The sequence below is a fragment of the Mustela nivalis genome, assembly GCF_964662115.1.
Source record: "Mustela nivalis genome assembly, chromosome: 7".
NCBI lineage: Eukaryota > Metazoa > Chordata > Mammalia > Carnivora > Mustelidae > Mustela > Mustela nivalis.
The window spans coordinates 68,246,090-68,265,151 of record NC_139026.1 but is presented as its reverse complement, the minus strand read 5'-3'; the positions used below and the strand labels follow the sequence as shown (position 1 = coordinate 68,265,151).

The 19,062-nt window shown below is 38.1% G+C and overlaps 1 protein-coding gene across 1 annotated transcript in view; it reads left to right on the top strand.

Annotated features, from left to right (window-relative positions):
* LOC309868534 (small ribosomal subunit protein mS35-like) overlaps positions 1-19,062 on the top strand; it is a 46,893-nt gene that overhangs the window by 3,281 nt on the left and 24,550 nt on the right. The window contains exons 3-4 of the mRNA XM_082738454.1: positions 1,250-1,310; positions 15,173-15,312. Of these exons, the coding sequence (XP_082594580.1) occupies positions 1,250-1,310; positions 15,173-15,312 (201 nt within the window). The remainder of the gene's footprint in view (positions 1-1,249; positions 1,311-15,172; positions 15,313-19,062) is intronic.

Here is a 19,062-nt window from a genome sequence, read left to right as displayed (position 1 = left end):
CTGAATTTAAGGGTCTGTTTCGGCTTTTTGTTCATTATGTTTTTAGATTCCACATGTAAGTGAAATCATATGGTATTTTCTTTTTCTGACGTACTTCACTTAGCATATGTATGCTACTTTTATATGCTACTTTTATATGCATCGCATATATATATGTTTAGTATTGAAAAACCGAAAAACAAAAAATAAATTGCTAAAAGATGGTGGTTAAAAAATGAGATGGTAATATGGAGAAGGAGTTGACTGCTGCTAGAGAGGGGTAAATGAAATTTGGAAATCTGAATGTTTCAAGGGATAAAAGAAAACAAACATTGAAGAAATTGATCATTTCTTTAAATGAAAGAAGGGAACTTAGTTTAGGGGTGTTTGGATAGCACAGTGGTTGAGTGACTCCTGATTTTGGGTGAGGTCATGATTTCAAGGTCGTGCGATCGAGCCCCACATTGGGCTTCGCACTCAATGCGGAGTCGGCTTGAGATTCTTCTCCCTCTCCCTCTGCCCCTCCCAGCTGTGTGCACACATGTGCACGTTCTCTCTGTCTCAAATAAGTAAATCTTTAAAAAGCAGTTTCTACTGAGGGTTGCTGGGGGGAGAGGGTTTGGGAGAAGGGGGGTGGGACTATGGACATTGGGGAGGGTATGTGCTTTGGTGAGTGCTGTGAAGTATGTAAACCTGGTGATTCACAGACCTGTACCCCTGGGGATAAAAATATATGTTTATAAAATGGTTTTCCCTTGGGGGAAAAAAAAAAACATAGACAAAAAAAAAAAAAAGCAGTTTCTAGAACAGTATGAATCCATTTATGTAAAGTCATATACATGTATCTGTTTTTTAAAGAGATGTCTAGAAGGATGTTAACCAAAGTGTTAAGACTGTAGAACCTTGAATAATTTGTATGTCTTTTTGTATTCCAGGGAAATTAAGATGATTAAACAATAATCTGTGTCCTTGAGTGCTTTTAGTTTTATAACTAAAATATGTGTACCTGTAGATTTTTGGCAGGAAGAGTACTATAAGAACAGCATTTTTTCCCCCCACAACGGCCAGTCATCATAAGATACATCATGAATCTATATTTCCCAGAATTCATTTATTGAATTCATAACACATGTGACATAGAATTAATATTGTAAAAACTAGATTTTATTTATTACAAGGTTTGTTGTGCTTAGGATTTAGTTTTATGAAATTTTTATTTTATGTTTTTGAGGTAGTAGGTGAATTTATCCTTTAAATTTCTCTATTTTAGATCCCCAATTTTCTGCATTTAACTCCTGTAGCAATTAAAAAGCACTGTGAAGCTCTTAAAGGTAAGTGATTGTTTCAGTATATGAACTTATCAATAACTTTGAACATAAAAATTTCATTTCTAATGATAAAGGGGTCAGTTCATCAAGAAGATATAACATTTGTTTATGCACCTAAATTTACGCATCTTAGTTTATGCACCTAAGATAGGAATACCTAAGTATATAAAGCACATATTAACAGAACTGAAGGGAGAAACAGATGGCAGTATAGCAATAGGAGACTTCAATATACCATTTCCAACAATAAATGGATCAGTCAGAAAATCAGTAAGGAAACACTGAATATAAACTATATGTTAGACTGGATGGGTTTAGCAGATGTTTACTGAACGTTGCATCCAAAAGAAGCAGAATACAGATTCTTCTCAAGCACATATGAAACATTCTCCAGAACAGATCATATGTTAGAGCAAAAGACAAGTCTCAACAAATGTTAAAATACTGAAGTCCTATCAGGCACCCTTTCTGATCACAGTGGTATAAAACTAGAACTCTATTACAAGAAAAACCCAGAAAGTCTTCAACAAAATATTACTTAATCAAATTCAACAGTACATTAAAAGGATCATGTCAGATCAAATGGTATTTATTTCAGGAATGCAAGTATGGTCCAACATAAAAATCAGTCAGAATGATGTATCACATTAACAAAACAAAATTAGAAGAAAACATAGGCAGTAAGCTCTTTGACGTGAGTTTTGGCAATGATTTTTGGATTCAATACCAATAGCAAAGGCAACAAAAGCAAAAATAAACAGGTGGGACTATACCAAACTATAAAGCTATAGCACAGCAAAGAAAACCATTGACAAAAGGAAAGGGCAGTCTACAGAATGGGAGAAAATATTTGCAAACTTCGGGTCAGAGGTTAGTATCCAAAATATATAAAGAATTCATACAACTCAATGATAAAAAATCCCAGACAACTCAATTTAAAAATAAATAGAGGATTGGAAGAATTAATATTGTTAAAGTGTTCATACTACCCAAAACAAAGTACAGATTGAATATAATCCCTATAAAATACCAACAGCATTTTTCACAGAACTAGAAAGAAGCATCCTAAAATTTGTATGGACCCACAAAAGTCCCTGAATAACCAAGAGTCTTGAGCAAGACCAAAGGTGAAGATAACACAGTCTCAGATTTCAGGATATACAATAAGCTACAGTAATCAAAACAGTATGATATCAGGACAAAAGTAGACATATAAATCAATGGAATGGGATAGAGAGTCCATATAAGCCCATGCTTATATGGTAAATTCAGCTGTGACAAAGGAGGCAAGAATATGCAATGGGGAAAAGACAGTCTCTAATAAATGATGCTGGGAAAATGGGACAGCTGTATGCAAAAGAATGAAACTGGACCACTGGCTTAAGTCACACACAAAAATAAACTCAGAATGGATTAGTCATAAATGTGGACCTGAAATCATAAAACTGCTTAAGGAAAACATGGGCATTTCTTCGACATTGATCTTAGCACTATTTTTCTTGATATGTCTCTTTGGAAAGGGAAATAAAAGCAGAAATAAACTTTTGAGACCACCAAAATAAAAAGCTTTTGCGCAATGAAGGAAACCATCAACAAAATGAAAAGGCAACCTACTGAATGGGAGAAGGTATTTGCAAGTGATATATCTAATAAGGGTTATATAAAATATATAAAAAACTTACACAACTCAACACCAAAATATCCCAAATAATTTGATTAAAAAATGGGCAGAGAACCTGAATAGATGTCTTTCCAAGGAAGACATACAAATCATCAGTGGACAAGTGAAAAGATGCTCAGTATAACTAATTGTGGAAAGATTAGTGCAAATCGAAGCCACAAGGAGCTGTTGCCTCTCACCTGCTAGAAATAGTTACCACCCAGAAGGCAAGGGATACCAAATGTTGGTGAAGGTGTGGAAAAAAGGGAAACCCTATTGTACTAATGGCTAGGGATGTAAATTGATATAGCCAGTATGGAATATATATGTAGGTCCCTTAAAAAATTAGAACTCCCGGGCGCCTGGGTGGCTCAGAGGGTTAAGCCTCTGCCTTGGGCTCAGGTCATGATCTCAGGGTCCTGGGATCGAGTCCCGCATCGGGCTCTCTGCTCAGCAGGGAGCCTGCTTCCTCCTCTCTCTCTCTGCCTGCCTCTCTGCCTGCTTGTGATCTCTGTCTGTCAAATAAATAAATAAATAAAATCTTCAAAAAAAAAAATTAGAACTCTCATGTGATCCAGCAATCACACTTCTGGATATATACATGTATGTGTGTGTGAATGTGTATATGTGTGTGGGTGTGTGTATATATATATATATATATTTTTTTTTTTTTTCAAAAGAAAAGGAAACATGGTATTGAAGAGATATCTGTACTCTTCTGTTCACTGCAGCATTATTTACCACAACAAAAAATGGAAACAACCTAAGTGGGGAGTGCCTGGGTAGCTCAGTCATTAAGCGTCTGCCTTCAGCTCAGGTTATGGTCTTAGGGTCTTGGGACTGAGCACTGCATTGGGCTCCTTGCTCAGTGGGAAGCCTGCTTCTCCCTCCCCCACTTCCTCTGCTTGTGTTCCCTCTCTCAGTCTCTCTTTCTGTCAAATAAATAAATTGAAACCTTAAAAAAAAAAGTGGGGTGTGTGTTTGATATTATTTAGTTATGAGAAGGAAGGACATCCTGCCATCTGTCACAACATAGATGGCCTTGAGGGCATTGTACTAAATGAAATAAGACAGAGAAAAACAATTGGATTATTATTTCACTTACATGTGAAATTTGAGAAGGCTGAACTCAGAAGAGTAGGGGCTACGTGGGGGAGGGAGATGTTGGTCAAAGAATACAAACTTCCAGTTTTATGATAAGTTCTGGGAATCTAACATACAGAATAGTGATTATAGTTATTAATACTGTGTTCTCTACCTGGAATTTGCTGAGAGCAGATCATAAATATTCTTAACACAAGAAGAAATGGTAATTACGTGACACTGTGTTAGTGTTGTGAATGTAATCATGTTGCAACATATATTAAGTGCATCTAGTCAATATATCGTGTACCTTAAACTTACACAATGTTTTATGTCAACTATATCTCAATAAAAATGGAAGAACAAAACCTCATTTTTATTGTATTAAATTGTCTTATATTCATTGCTAGTTTCTCCTTTTTTTAGAAAAATTTTCAAGTTTTCAGTGAATTGTTAAGATGTCAAATCTGCAAGTTCCTTTTTTTTTTTTTTCTTTTTTTTTGCAGACTACTCTGCAAGTGGCTATGAATAATAAATAGAACCGGAAATTGTAGTCCTTGTTCAGGTAGACTAGGGACTTAATTGTTGCATTATAGATAGCACATACATAAAGTGATGGAAGAAAATATTGCAGAGTGTTGCCTATAGATAGAAGTCAGTATAATCCAAACTGAAGATAATGTAGAAAGATGCCAAGTCAATAGTTATAGAGTCAGTAATGGGATACTTTGCAGAGAGTTATCTTGAAGAAACTATTTAAAATAAGAACTTCATAGTGATACATAGATGTGGTAACATCAAGTAGCAGAAAAACTGATGATGAAAAGCAGTAGTCTTTTATTTCTCCCTTCCCCTCAGCCCCTCATTTTAGAAGTGTTCTCTTTTAGTCATTGTTTAGGTCTGATAATTACTTGCTGAGAGTATATTTGCTTATTTTTTCCACATAGTCTCATATTTATGTATGTATGTATGTATGTATGTATGTATGTATTTGACAGAGAGATCATAGGCAGAGAGGCAGGCAACGAGAGAGGAGAAAGCAGGCTCCCCGCTGAGCAGAGAGCCAATATGGGGCTCGATCCCAGGACCCTGAGATCGTGACCCCAGCTGAAGGCAGAGGCTTAACCCACTGAGCCACCCAGGTGCCCGATATAATCTCTTTCTATACAGTATTTATTATATATTCTTTCTCTGTATATTTTATATATGTATAGTTATGTTAGTATATATTTTTCATTATACATACGTAAAATGGAAGTAATCACCAGACCATGACTATATTGCCAGTTCTAAATTTATTGAATTTGAACAATATTTATTGATTCCTAGATATTGGCAGAGAGAGCATGCAGAGGGGAGGGAGAGAGGAAGAGGGAAAGAGAATCTGAAGCAGAGGGTCACCTGGGTGGCTCAGTAGGTTAAAGCCTCTGCCTTTGGCTCAGGTCATGATCCCAGGGTCCTGGGATTGAGCCCCACATTGGGCTCTCTGCTCAGCAGGGAGCCTGCTTCCTCCTCTCTGCCTACTTGTGATCTCTGTCTGTCAAATAAATAAATAAATAAATAATCTTTAAAAAAAAAAAAAAAGAAAAGAATGTGAAGCAGACTCCTTGCTGAGTACAGAGCCTCACAGGGGACTCAGTCTCATGATTTTGAGATCGTGACCTGAACCAAACCAAGAGTCGGCTTAACTGACTGCACCACCCAGATAGCCCTCACTCACTTATTCTTTTTCCTTCCCACATGCACGGAGGTAAAGGCAAAGAATTTTTTTTTCATAGTTTTATGCATGTTTTCATATATACATAGACTCAATTTCTCATCTCATTTGCATTGGACTACATACAGAAGGACATTAGAATTGTTTTAGGTTCACAGCTGTTAGTGATTGGTTGTGTAGTTTAATTCAAGAGTTAGTACCTTTGAATGAATTCTTCATGCTAATTAAAAAGGAGATATATAAATGCTCAGTACACTTGTTAAGGCTTTTCAGAAAAGAAATGAAATGCAAAAGCTCTTCGCAGGTAACGTGATAATGCTGGAAGGAGAAATAGTATAGTGATCATGATTATGATATAATTTGAGCTTTTGGAAGGGCCTTTTATTGAGAAATGTAAGGAAGAAATAAAGAAGTCAAAAAGTAGGAAGAATGACTTTACTCTTACATGAAGGAAGAACAGTTTCTCCTATCTTCTTTCATGGATGTGGTCTTTTTGGGATAGTAGAATGCATTTCTATCCTTTTAGTATGTTTCTGTTTATATTGGTGCCTAGTGATAGACTGTCACTGATCATTATTCCAGATTTGTTCCTTGTTTGGCACAAACCATGTAGCACTTTTTGATCCTTTGTGAAGCCAGTTAAGGAATGTTCTGCACTGTGATAAATCTCATTTTTTTCCTTTTTAAACATTATTTTGGAATGTGCATTTATAATCTAGAAATGGGTTTTTAAATGAGGTACTTCTAAAATACTTCACAATTCTTAAATGAATGGTTTTCATATAGCACATTCAGAAAAGTTGCATTATATTTTAAGTGTTTGTTTAATCTTTCTTTGATTTTGTCTTTACACTTTTGCCAGCTTCTAGATTTAGCTTGTATCTTCCAAATAACTCAAAAGCTTTTAAAATATTTCTTCTCTCTGAAAGGTAGGACCGGCGGAGAAGTGAATCCAAAGCGACGGGAAGATAGACCCCGGGGGGAGGGGCCGGCTCCCGGCAAGCGGCGGAGCAACCGCGCTCGAAATCAGGACTTTTAAAAGTCTGTTCCGCTGAGGGACATAGCTCCAGAGGCTAAACCGGGGCGAAGCCCACGCGGGGTCAGCGTGGCCTCAGGTCCCGCAGGGTCACAGAAGGATCAGGGGTGTCTGAGTGTCGCAGAGCTTGCGGGTATTGGAACGGGAAAGCCGGCTACAGAAACAGAGCCGACAGTAAGCTCACAGCTGGGGTGACCTTGAACCGATCGCAGGCTCGGTGAGCTCGGAGCGCGGCCGGAGGTCAGGCAGACGGGAATAACTGGGCGCTGTTCTCTGAGGGCACACTGAGGAGTGGGGCCCTGGGCTCTCGGCTCCTCCGGGCCTGAGACCAGGAGGCCGCCATTTGTATTCCCGTCCTCCGGAACTCAACGGAAAGCGCTCAGGGAACAAAAGCTCCTGAAAGCAAACCCGAGCGGATTACTCACCCCGGCCCCGGGTAAGGGTGCTGTAATTCCGCCTGGGGCAAAGACACGTGAGAATCACTACAACAGGCCCCTCCCCCAGAAGATCAACAAGAAATCCAGCCGAGAACAAGTTCACCTACCAAGGAGTGCGGTTTCAATACCAAGGAGAGCAGCAGAATTCCAGAGGAGGAGAAAGCCAAGCACGGAACTCATGGCTTTTTTCCTGTGATTTTTTTTTAGTCTTGCAGTTAATTTAATTTTTTTCTTTTTCATTTTTTTTTTTTTCTTTTTCTTCTCGCCTTCGGGTAAAAATTTTTTTTTTTTTTAACTGTTACCATTTTCTTTTTTAACGATTTTTTACTAGTTTATCTAATATATATATTTTTTCTTTTTTACATTTTTCTCAGGTGTTTTCTTTTTTTAAAAAATTTTTTTTTCTTTTCTTTTTTTTTTTTTTCTTTCTTTTTGAACCTCTTTTTATCCCCTTTCTCCCCACTCACGATTTTGGATCTCTTCTAATTTAGTTAAAGCATATTTTTCTGGGGTTGTTGCCACCCTTTTAGTATTTTACTTGCCCCTTCATTTACTCTTATCTGGCCAAAATGACAAGACGTAAAAATTCAACGCAAAAAAAAGAACAAGAGGCAGTACCGAAGGCTAGGGACCTAATCAATACAGACATCGGTAATATGTCAGATCTAGAGTTCAGAATGACAATTCTCAAGGTTCTAGCCGGGCTCGAAAAAGGCATGGAAGATATTAGAGAAACCCTCTCGAGAGATAGAAAAGCCCTTTCTGGAGAAATAAAAGAACTAAAATCTAACCAAGTTGAAATCAAAAAAGCTATTAATGAGGTGCAATCAAAAATGGAGGCTCTAACTGCTAGGATAAATGAGGCAGAAGAAAGAATTAGTGATATAGAACACCAAATGGCAGAGAATAAAGAAGCTGAGCAAAAGAGGGACAAACAGCTACTGGACCACGAGGGGAGAATTCGAGAATTAAGTGACACCATAAGACGAAACAACATTAGAATAATTGGGATTCCAGAAGAAGAAGAAAGAGAGAGGGGAGCAGAAGGTATACTGGAGAGAATTATTGGGGAGAATTTCCCCAATATGGCAAAGGGAACGAGCATCAAAATTCAGGAGGTTCAGAGAACGCCCCTCAAAATCAATAAGAATAGGCCCACACCCCGTCACCTAATAGTAAAATTTACAAGTCTCAGTGACAAAGAGAAAATCCTGAAAGCAGCCCGGGAAAAGAAGTCTGTAACATACAATGGTAAAAATATTAGATTGGCAGCTGACTTATCCACAGAGACCTGGCAGGCCAGAAAGAGCTGGCATGATATTTTTAGAGCACTAAACGAGAAAAACATGCAGCCCAGAATACTATATCCAGCTAGGCTATCATTGAAAATAGAAGGAGAGATTAAAAGCTTCCAGGACAAACAACAACTGAAAGAATTTGCAAATACCAAACCAGCTCTACAGGAAATATTGAAAGGGGTCCTGTAAGCAAAGAGAGAGCCTACAAGTGGTAGATCAGAAAGGAACAGAGACCATATACAATAACAGTCACCTTACAGGCAATACAATGGCACTAAATTCATATCTCTCAATAGTTACCCTGAATGTGAATGGGCTAAATGCCCCTGTCAAAAGACACAGGGTATCAGAATGGATAAAAAAACAAAACCCATCTATATGTTGCCTCCAAGAAACTCATTTTAAGCCCGAAGACACCTCCAGATTTAAAGTGAGGGGGTGGAAAAGAATTTACCATGCTAATGGACATCAGAAGAAAGCAGGAGTGGCAATCCTTATATCAGATCAATTAGATTTTAAGCCAAAGACTATAATAAGAGATGAGGAAGGACACTATATCATACTCAAAGGGTCTGTCCAACAAGAAGATTTAACAATTTTAAATATCTATGCCCCCAACGTGGGAGCAGCCAACTATATAAACCAATTAATAACAAAATCAAAGAAACACATCAACAACAATACAATAATAGTAGGGGACTTTAACACTCCCCTCACTGAAATGGACAGGTCATCCAAGCAAAAGATCAGCAAGGAAATAAAGGCCTTAAACGACACACTGGACCAGATGGACATCACAGATATATTCAGAATATTTCATCCCAAAGCAACAGAATACACATTCTTCTCTAGTGCACATGGAACATTCTCCAGAATAGATCACATCCTCGGTCCTAAATCAGGACTCAACCGGTATCAAAAGATTGGGATCATTCCCTGCATATTTTCAGACCACAATGCTCTAAAGCTAGAACTCAACCACAAAAGGAAGTTTGGAAAGAACCCCAATACATGGAGACTAAACAGTATCCTTCTAAAGAATGAATGGGTCAACCGGGAAATTAAAGAAGAATTGAAAAAAATCATGGAAACAAATGATAATGAAAATACAACAGTTCAAAATCTGTGGGACACAATAAAGGCAGTCCTGAGAGGAAAATATATAGCGGTACAAGCCTTTCTCAAGAAACAAGAAAGGTCTCAGGTACACAACCTAACCCTACACCTAAAGGAGCTGGAGAAAGAACAAGAAAGAAACCCTAAGCCCAGCAGGAGAAGAGAAATCATAAAGATCAGAGCAGAAATCAATGAAATAGAAACCAAAAAAACAATAGAAAAAATCAACGAAAGTAGGAGCTGGTTCTTTGAAAGAATTAATAAAATTGATAAACCCCTGGCCCGACTTATCAAAAAGAAAAGAGAAAGGACCCAAATAAATAAAATCATGAATGCAAGAGGAGAGATCACAACTAACACCAAAGAAATACAAACTATTATAAGAACATACTATGAGCAACTCTACGGCAATAAATTTGACAATCTGGAAGAAATGGATGCATTCCTAGAAACATATAAACTACCACAACTGAACCAGGAAGAAATAGAAAGCCTGAACAGACCCATAACCAGTAAGGAGATTGAAACAGTCATTAAAAATCTCCAAACAAACAAAAGCCCAGGGCCAGATGGCTTCCCGGGGGAATTCTACCAAACATTTAAAGAAGAACTAATTCCTATTCTGAAACTGTTCCAAAAAATAGAAATGGAAGGAAAACTTCCAAACTCATTTTATGAGGCCAGCATCACCTTGATCCCAAAACCAGACAAGGATCCCACCAAAAAAGAGAGCTATAGACCGATATCCTTGATGAACACAGATGCGAAAATACTCAACAAAATACTAGCCAATAGGATTCAACAGTACATTAAAAAGATTATTCACCACGACCAAGCGGGATTTATCCCAGGGGTGCAAGGTTGGTTCAACATCCGCAAATCAGTCAATGTGATACAACACATCAATAAAAGAAAGAACAAGAACCATATGATACTTTCAATAGATGCTGAAAAAGCATTTGACAAAGTACAGCATCCCTTCCTGATCAAAACTCTTCAAAGTGTAGGGATAAAGGGCACATACCTCAATATCATCAAAGCCATCTATGAAAAACCCACCGCAAATATCATTCTCAATGGAGAAAAACTGAAAGCTTTTCCACTAAGGTCAGGAACACGGCAGGGATGTCCATTATCACCACTGCTATTCAACATAGTACTAGAGGTCCTAGCCTCAGCAATCAGACAACAAAAGGACATTAAAGGCATCCAAATCGGCAAAGAAGAAGTCAAATTATCACTCTTCGCAGATGATATGATACTATATGTGGAAAACCCAAAAGACTCCACTCCAAAACTGCTAGAACTTATACAGAAATTCAGTAAAGTGTCAGGATATAAAATCAATGCACAGAAATCAGTTGCATTTCTCTACACCAACAGCAAGACAGAAGAAAGAGATATTAAGGAGTCAATCCCATTTACAATTGCATCCAAAACCATAAGATACCTAGGAATAAACCTAACCAAAGAGACACAGAATCTATACTCAGAAAACTATAAAGTACTCATGAAAGAAATTGAGGAAGACACAAAGAAATGGAAAAATGTTCCATGCTCCTGGATTGGAAGAATAAATATTGTGAAAATGTCTATGCTACCTAAAGCAATCTACACATTTAATGCAATTCCTATCAAAGTACCATCCATCTTTTTCAAAGAAATGGAACAAATAATGCTAAAATTTATATGGAACCAGAAAAGACCTCGAATAGCCAAAGGGATATTGAAAAAGAAAGCCAACGTTGGTGGCATCACAATTCCAGAATTCAAGCTCTATTACAAAGCTGTCATCATCAAGACAGCATGGTACTGGCACAAAAACAGACACATAGATCAATGGAACAGAATAGAGAGCCCAGAAATAGACCCTCAAATCTATGGTCAACTCATCTTCGACAAAGCAGGAAAGAATGTCCAATGGAAAAAAGACAGACTCTTCAATAAATGGTGCTGGGAAAATTGGACAGCCACATGTAGAAAAATGAAATTGGACCATTTCCTTACACCACACACAAAAATAGACTCAAAATGGATGAAGGACCTCAATGTGCGAAAGGAATCCATCAAAATCCTTGAGGAGAACACAGGCAGCAACCTCTTCGACCTCTGCCGCAGCAACATCTTCCTAGGAACAACGCCAAAGGCAAGGGAAGCAAGGGAAAAAATGAACTATTGGGATTTCATCAAGATCAAAAGCTTTGGCACAGCAAAGGAAACAGTTAACAAAATCAAAAGACAACTGACAGAATGGGAGAAGATATTTGCAAACGACATATCAGATAAAGGACTAGTGTCCAGAATCTATAAAGAACTTAGAAAACTCAACACCCAAAGAACAAATAATCCAATCAAGAAATGGGCAGAGGACATGAACAGACATTTCTGCAAAGAAGACATCCAGATGGCCAACAGACACATGAAAAAGTGCTCCATATCACTCGGCATCAGGGAAATACAAATCAAAACCACAATGAGATATCACCTCGCACCAGTCAGAATGGCTAAAATCAACAAGTCAGGAAATGACAGATGCTGGCGAGGATGTGGAGAAAGGGGAACCCTCCTACACTGTTGGTGGGAATGCAAGCTGGTACAGCCACTCTGGAAAATAGCATGGAGGTTCCTCAGAATGTTGAAAATAGAACTGCCCTATGACCCAGCAATTGCACTATTGGGTATTTACCCTAAAGATACAAACGTAGTGATCCAAAGGGGCACATGCACCCGAATGTTTATAGCAGCAATGTCCACAATAGCCAAACTATGGAAAGAACCTAGATGTCCATCCACAGATGAATGGATCAAGAAGATGTGGTATATATACACAATGGAATACTATGCAGCCATCAAAAGAAATGAAGTCTTGCCATTTGCGACAACATGGATGGAACTAGAGCGTATCATGCTTAGCGAAATAAGTCAAGCAGAGAAAGACAACTATCATATGATCTCCCTGATATGAGGAAATGGTGATGCAACATGGAGGCTTAAGTGGGTAGGAGAAGAATCAATGAAACAAGATGGGATTGGGAGGGAGACAAACCATAAGTGACTCTTAATCTCACAAAACAAACTGAGGGTTGCTGGGGGGAGGGGGTTTGGGAGAAGGGGGTGGGATTATGGACATTGGGGAGGGTATGTGCTTTGGTGAGTGCTGTGAAGTGTGTAAACCTGGTGATTCACAGACCTGTACCCCTGGGGATAAAATATATGTTTATAAAAAATAAAAAGTTAAAATATTTCTTCTCAATTTTCTTTTAAAGTAGGTCAGTTCAGATTTTATATCTAACTTGCAAGTGGAAAATCTGAAGCACAGGAAAGTTAGGTAATTTACCCAAACTTTAATAATCAGTGGTAGAAGTTAAGTAAAAACCAAGGTCTTTCGAAGTCTAGTCTATTGCTCTACCTATCAGATGAATAGGGGTCTATTATGTACTTTCCAGTTGGCTGTATTTTTTAGACATATAATCCGGTAATTTAAAAGTTGTAATTACCGGGACGCCTGGGTGGCTCAGTTGGTTGGACGACTGCCTTCGGCTCAGGTCATGATCCCGGAGTCCCGGGATCGAGTCCCGCATCGGGCTCCCAGCTCCATGGGGAGTCTGCTTCTTCCTCTGACCTTCTCCTCGCTCATGCTCTCTCTCTCACTGTCTCTCTCTCAAATGGATAAATAAAAAAATCTTAAAAAAAAAAAAGTTGTAATTATCATCTGGTTATTGAAATGACTTATTCAAAGTTATAAAAAATAAAAGAGTCAATACAAACCCAAGAACTCATAAAATTCTCCAAACTAGTCTCTTATAAAGTGCTTGGCAGTGTGGCATCTTAGAGTGCAGGATATTGGAATTGTTCCATGATGGGAATAAAATTTAACTTCAGTAATCATGCTCTTTCCATTTTATTTAAATGTCAGAATTGTGGAGCTACTTCTTTCCCCTCAAGTGTGTGAGTATTGCTCTCTTAAGCAGGGTGTTCAGGGAATGGTGTGAGCTATACTTAATTTGTTACCATATATTTAGTTATAAATCTTGGAGAGTCTTTGTGGCATTTTGCTGACTGGTATTAAAGCCTATAAAGGGAGCTAAATATAGTACCTACTATAAGAAAATTGTTAACTAGGGTAAAGCCTCTGCCTTCGGCTCAGGTCATGATCCACGGTTCTGGGATCGAGCCCCACATCGGGCTCTCTGCTCAGCAGGCAGCCTGCTTCCCTTCCTCTCTCTCTGCCTGCCTCTCTGCCTACTTGTGATCTCTGTCTGTCAAATAAATAAATAAAATCTTAAAAAAAAAAAAAGAAAGAAAATTGTTAACTATAGGAAATGTTATTGACAAAGTACCTTTCACTGTCCCTTAAATGGTCACGTGGAAGGGTTTCCACATATGCCTGTGCTTGTGACCAGCCTCTCCTGCAGTCATGCTTTTTGGAGAAAGCACAGACCCCCTGAGATTTAATAGGTTTGACCTAAGAAACCAATTACTTTTAGGTATTCTTCGAATGAATGAAGACTCTTAGAATGCAGTGAAATTTCCATGGAGGGGAGGCTGATAGTGCCAGAAGTACATCTCAAGCTGAGAGCCCTCTACCTCACTAACTTTATAGGAATAGGGCAAAATGAAATCAGCTACCTTCTTACGGAGTCCCTCAATACAGATAGCTGTAGGACATGCCAGGAGCTCTTTTTCTTTTCAGCCCCCTCTCCCCTATTCCCCACCCCTCCACTGAAGGCCTGAGTTTGTATGTGCTGTGGAGATCTGTGCTGTGGAGATAGACGGTGCACCACATTTTTGTCACAGTGCTTGAAACTTCCCATTGTGGCCCACTTCTCACAGCCAGTCCCATCTCCCCTTTAGGCTAGTTGTGTTGCCTGAATCTGAGGACAAGTCTGTTCCTTTTTCCATTTAGCTTCGTTGGCACAGAAGTCACCTAGAGGAAACATGAGTTACTGTAAGGATCTATTTAGTAATGCCCTAGACTGTACCTGTTCAGTTTGAGGCCCTATTCAGCTCAGTTTCTGAGAGAATGGAGACCATATCTCTCTTCTAAGAGCTCTTTCAGAGCCTTTTTCAGTTCCCCTCAGAACTTTAGTAACTTTCATTTGGGAATGAATTACTATGAACTGTTGCTTTTCTCAAAAATAATTAACACTCTGAGCACTATGAACTGTTTGCTTTTAGTTGGTGAGTGAGGGGGGATTAAAGTGCCCCATAACTGGGTATGTGCAAAGCTATAATAAGCTTCTATCAAGTCATAGCTTCCTTTTAACCAAGCTTACTGCTCCTCACCAAACCCAAGTTATCTGAGTCTTTTATTTAATCACATTCCCTAACGAGGATTCATCTGAGAAGAAAAGGGGTGAAGGATGATGATGTGTTTGTGAGGTGCAGAAGAGAGTCTGCTCTTTCATTCCATGTAGCTCGAGAGTCATCTCCCTCAGTGATTTGGTCTGGTAGCGCACATTGCAACGAGAATGTACTTGGCGAAACTATACTTGAGATTATTTTTCTTAATTCTCAGATTTCTGCACTGAGTGGCCAGCTGCTCTGGACAGTGATGAAAAATGTGAGAAGCATTTTCCCATTGAAGTGGACACAACTGATTATGTTTCAGCAGGACCATCTATCCGAAACCCCAAAGCACGAGTAGTAACCTTAAGGGTAAGGAATATTTCTCTAAAAATAAGAATTATTATAATACATTAATTCAAAATAACATTTTGTATATAGAAAACTGATACTGTAGAAAATTTGGAAAACAGTGAAAATTTTAAAGTATTAAATAAAATTGCCTCTAATTCTACTACTTATAAATAACCTTGACTACTGGAATTCATTTTAGTATATATATAGTCAACCTTTGTGTATGTTAATAGGATGATACTATATTTGATTAGTTATCTGCTCTTTTTTATTTAACAATGTGAATTAAAATTTTTCCAAGGTTATTAAACATTCTTTAATTTTTTTATTGAAGTATAGTTGACATACATTATTATATTAATACCAGGTGTACAAGCTAGTGATGATTATATACATTACAAAATACTCACTATGATAAGTGCAGTTACCATCTGTTAGCATACAAAGTTATCACTCTTTAATATTATTTTTTTATTTTATTTTTAAGTTATCTCCATACCCAAGGTGGGGCTTGAACTCAAAACCCCAAGATCAAGAGTCACATCCTCTACTGAGTGAGCCAGCCAAATGCCCCTCTTTCATATATTATTAATGGCTACATAGAATAACGTAAATCAGGGTCTTTTCTATGCTAAGAGAGTGTTTGAGGCTGAACACTGATATATAATAAGAGACCAAAATCTGAATATTTGGGCTTTTTGTTTACTCTTTCAGAGATTTCTTAGGAAATAAGTGATAAATAAGAGTGGTTTTAATTCTCCTTTTTAAATATCTATACCTTGTTTTTATCTTTTCTTTTTGTCTTTTTCATTAGGTGAAACTTCTAAAATAATGTTTATGTAGTCCTTTATGCTGTTCTATACAATGGATGTGCCTCTGGCTTTTAGCTTCTAAGTATACACTGGTATTCAGTTTGAGATAATAGCCTCTATTATGTTAACGATGTGTCCTAGTCCTATAGCATTTTTGAAATGATCTCCTTTGAATTAATGTAGTAATGAATTATATGGTTGTATTTACACTTACTGAAGTGTTCTGAACCCTGATTATTTCATAGTACATCATTCTTTTGCCTTCCTATGGATCTGCTCTGTTAGCATTTTCTTTAGGATCGTTTGTTGCTTGGAGAAACATTAAATCCCTGCTCCTACCCATCAGAGCATGTCACATACTATTGCAGTTCCAAGTGTCTTGCTGTACTAACTTCCAAGTTAGTATTTGAAACCACTGTTTTCTCCGGTAAGAGTCTTGATCCACATGGCATAGCTTTCTCATATAGCAGTCACAGAGCAGTTACCTGATGGGTTTTTGTTTTTTGTTTTTTTGTTTTTAACTAAAAAAAAATTAGATTTATGGAAAACTTTCAAGGATAGTTCACAGAATCCTCCTATATTTCACACCAAATTTCTTATGTTGTTAACATTTTTACTATTGTGGTACATTTATTACAACGAGCCAATATTGATACATTATTAATTAAAGTTCATACTTTATTCAGATTTTCTTTTTAAAGATTTTATTTCTTTATTTGAGAAACAGCACTCATGAGACAGAACATGAGTTGGAGTGCATGGGAGAGGGAGAGGCAGGCTTGCCGCTGAGCAGGAAGCCCTGTTGACACCAGGCTCTGTCTCAGGACCCTAGGATCATGCTCTGAGCCAAAGGCAGATGCTTAACAGACTGAGCCACCCAGGTGCCCCTATTCAGATTTCTTTAGGCACCTCTTGACTGTGGTGGTTTCTCAGAATTTACTTGTTTTTAGTGACCTTGACAGTTTTGAGAAGTACTAGTTATGTATTTTGTGGAATGTACTTCATTTTAGATTTGTTTGATTTTCTTCTCATGCTTAGACTGGTATGTATTTTTGGGGAGGAAAACCTCACCAGTAAAGTGCCATTTCGTCATATCATAGCAAAGGTGGAGACTCCTTTTTTTTTTTTTTTACACTCAAAAAATGAGATTTTGTACTCCATGTAGTTTTTATTTTAAATCAGAACAGTCCATGTTTGGGGTGCCTAAGTGGCTGAGACAGTTAAGCGGCTACCTTTGGCCAGGGTCATGATCACAGGGTTCTGGGATCAAGACCTACTTTGGGCTCCTTGCTCAGCTGGGAGCCTGCTTCTCCCTCTACCCCTCCCCCTGCTCATGTGTGCTCTCTCTCTCCCTCCCTCCCCTTCTCTCTTTGTCTCTTTGTCAAATAAATAAAATCTTTTTAAAAAATGAAAAAGAAAGGGCTCGTGGGTGGCTCAGTGGGTTAAAGCCTCTGCCTTTGGCTCAGGTCATGATGCCAGGGTCCTGGGTTCGAGCCCCATATCGGGCTCTGCTCAGCGGGGAGCCTGCTTCCCCCTCTCTCTCTGCCTGCTTCTCTGCCTACTTGTGATCTCTGTCTGTCAAATAAAATCTTAAAAAAAAAATGAAAAAGAACATTCCATGTGGACTGCAAAAATATGTTGACAGTCTCGCAACCATTTTTACACTATAAGGTAACAAGTAGATAAACTTTAATTTCTAGAAATATTATTAGAGGTACATCCATGTTTGATTTGTAATTTTCTTTCTTTGAAAGGTTTTGGTATCAGGATTGTGCCTTCTTTATGAAATAAATTTACAAAGCTCGTCAGCCTTTTTTTCCCCCCTAGAATAGTTTAAATATCATAGCATTACATTTATATGTTTGGAGAAATTGAAAATATTAAAATCACAAAAGACAATACATGTTTACTGTATAAATTTTAGAAAATCTAGATAAAGGGGGGGAAACCTTAAAATTATGCTTGGCCAACATTCCCCAGGTTAATATAAATTGCCTAAGGAGTAAGGCGCCTGGCTGGTTCAGTCAGAGGAGCATGTGACTCTGGATCTCAGGGATGTGAGTTTGAGCCCCATGTTGGGTATAGAGATTACCTAAAAATGTTTTTAAAAATTTTTTTAAAAAGTACCTAGGGGTAATTAATACCTGATATATTTTTAATAATTTAGTAAATGTTGCCTCTTTTTAATAATAATGATGATAATAACAACCAGCTGTTGTCAAGCTCCATGTTAAGTGATTTAAAAAATCTCTGAACTCAGAATCAGGAAATCTAGAATTTTGCCTTACTTTTTGTGGGCCTTAATCTTCAGTACCAGAATAGACATCCGGTTCCCTACTTGTTCTGTTTGTTTATTTTATTTTACATAAAAATAATCCGACTGCATTATTTGAAGTATCCCACAAGATACCACTTACCTATCAGGCCGCCATCCACTTTTGTCTCCTTTTTTAAAAAATTTTTTTTTAAAGATTTTATTTATTTATTTATTTGACAGAGAGATAGAGAGAGAGATCACAAGTAGGCAGAGAGGCAGGCAGAGAGAAAAGGGGAAGCAGGCTCCCCGCTGAGTGGAGAGCCCAAAGTGGGGCTTGGTCCCAGGACCCTGAGATCATGACCTGAGCCAAAAGCAGAGGCCCAACCCACTGAGCCACACAGGGGCCTCCTGTCTTCTTTTTGTCTTATACCACCATGTGAAACCTTCATCACTTCTTTGTGTTCTTTTCCTAACTCACATCTGCCCTTCTCGGACTCTTTTCACTCTACCCACTGACAGTTGAAGCTCAGTGGTGGTGTCCTGAATGGTATCATTTCAAGGGTAAAAGTAGGTAAAACAGTGGGACTAAAGCATGTGCATTCCTGTGTGACTTATTTTTTTATTTTATTTATTTTTGGGGGGGAGAACATGAGAGAGAACCTGAGTTCTCTTCAGGGGTATAGGGAGGGAGGGAGAGAG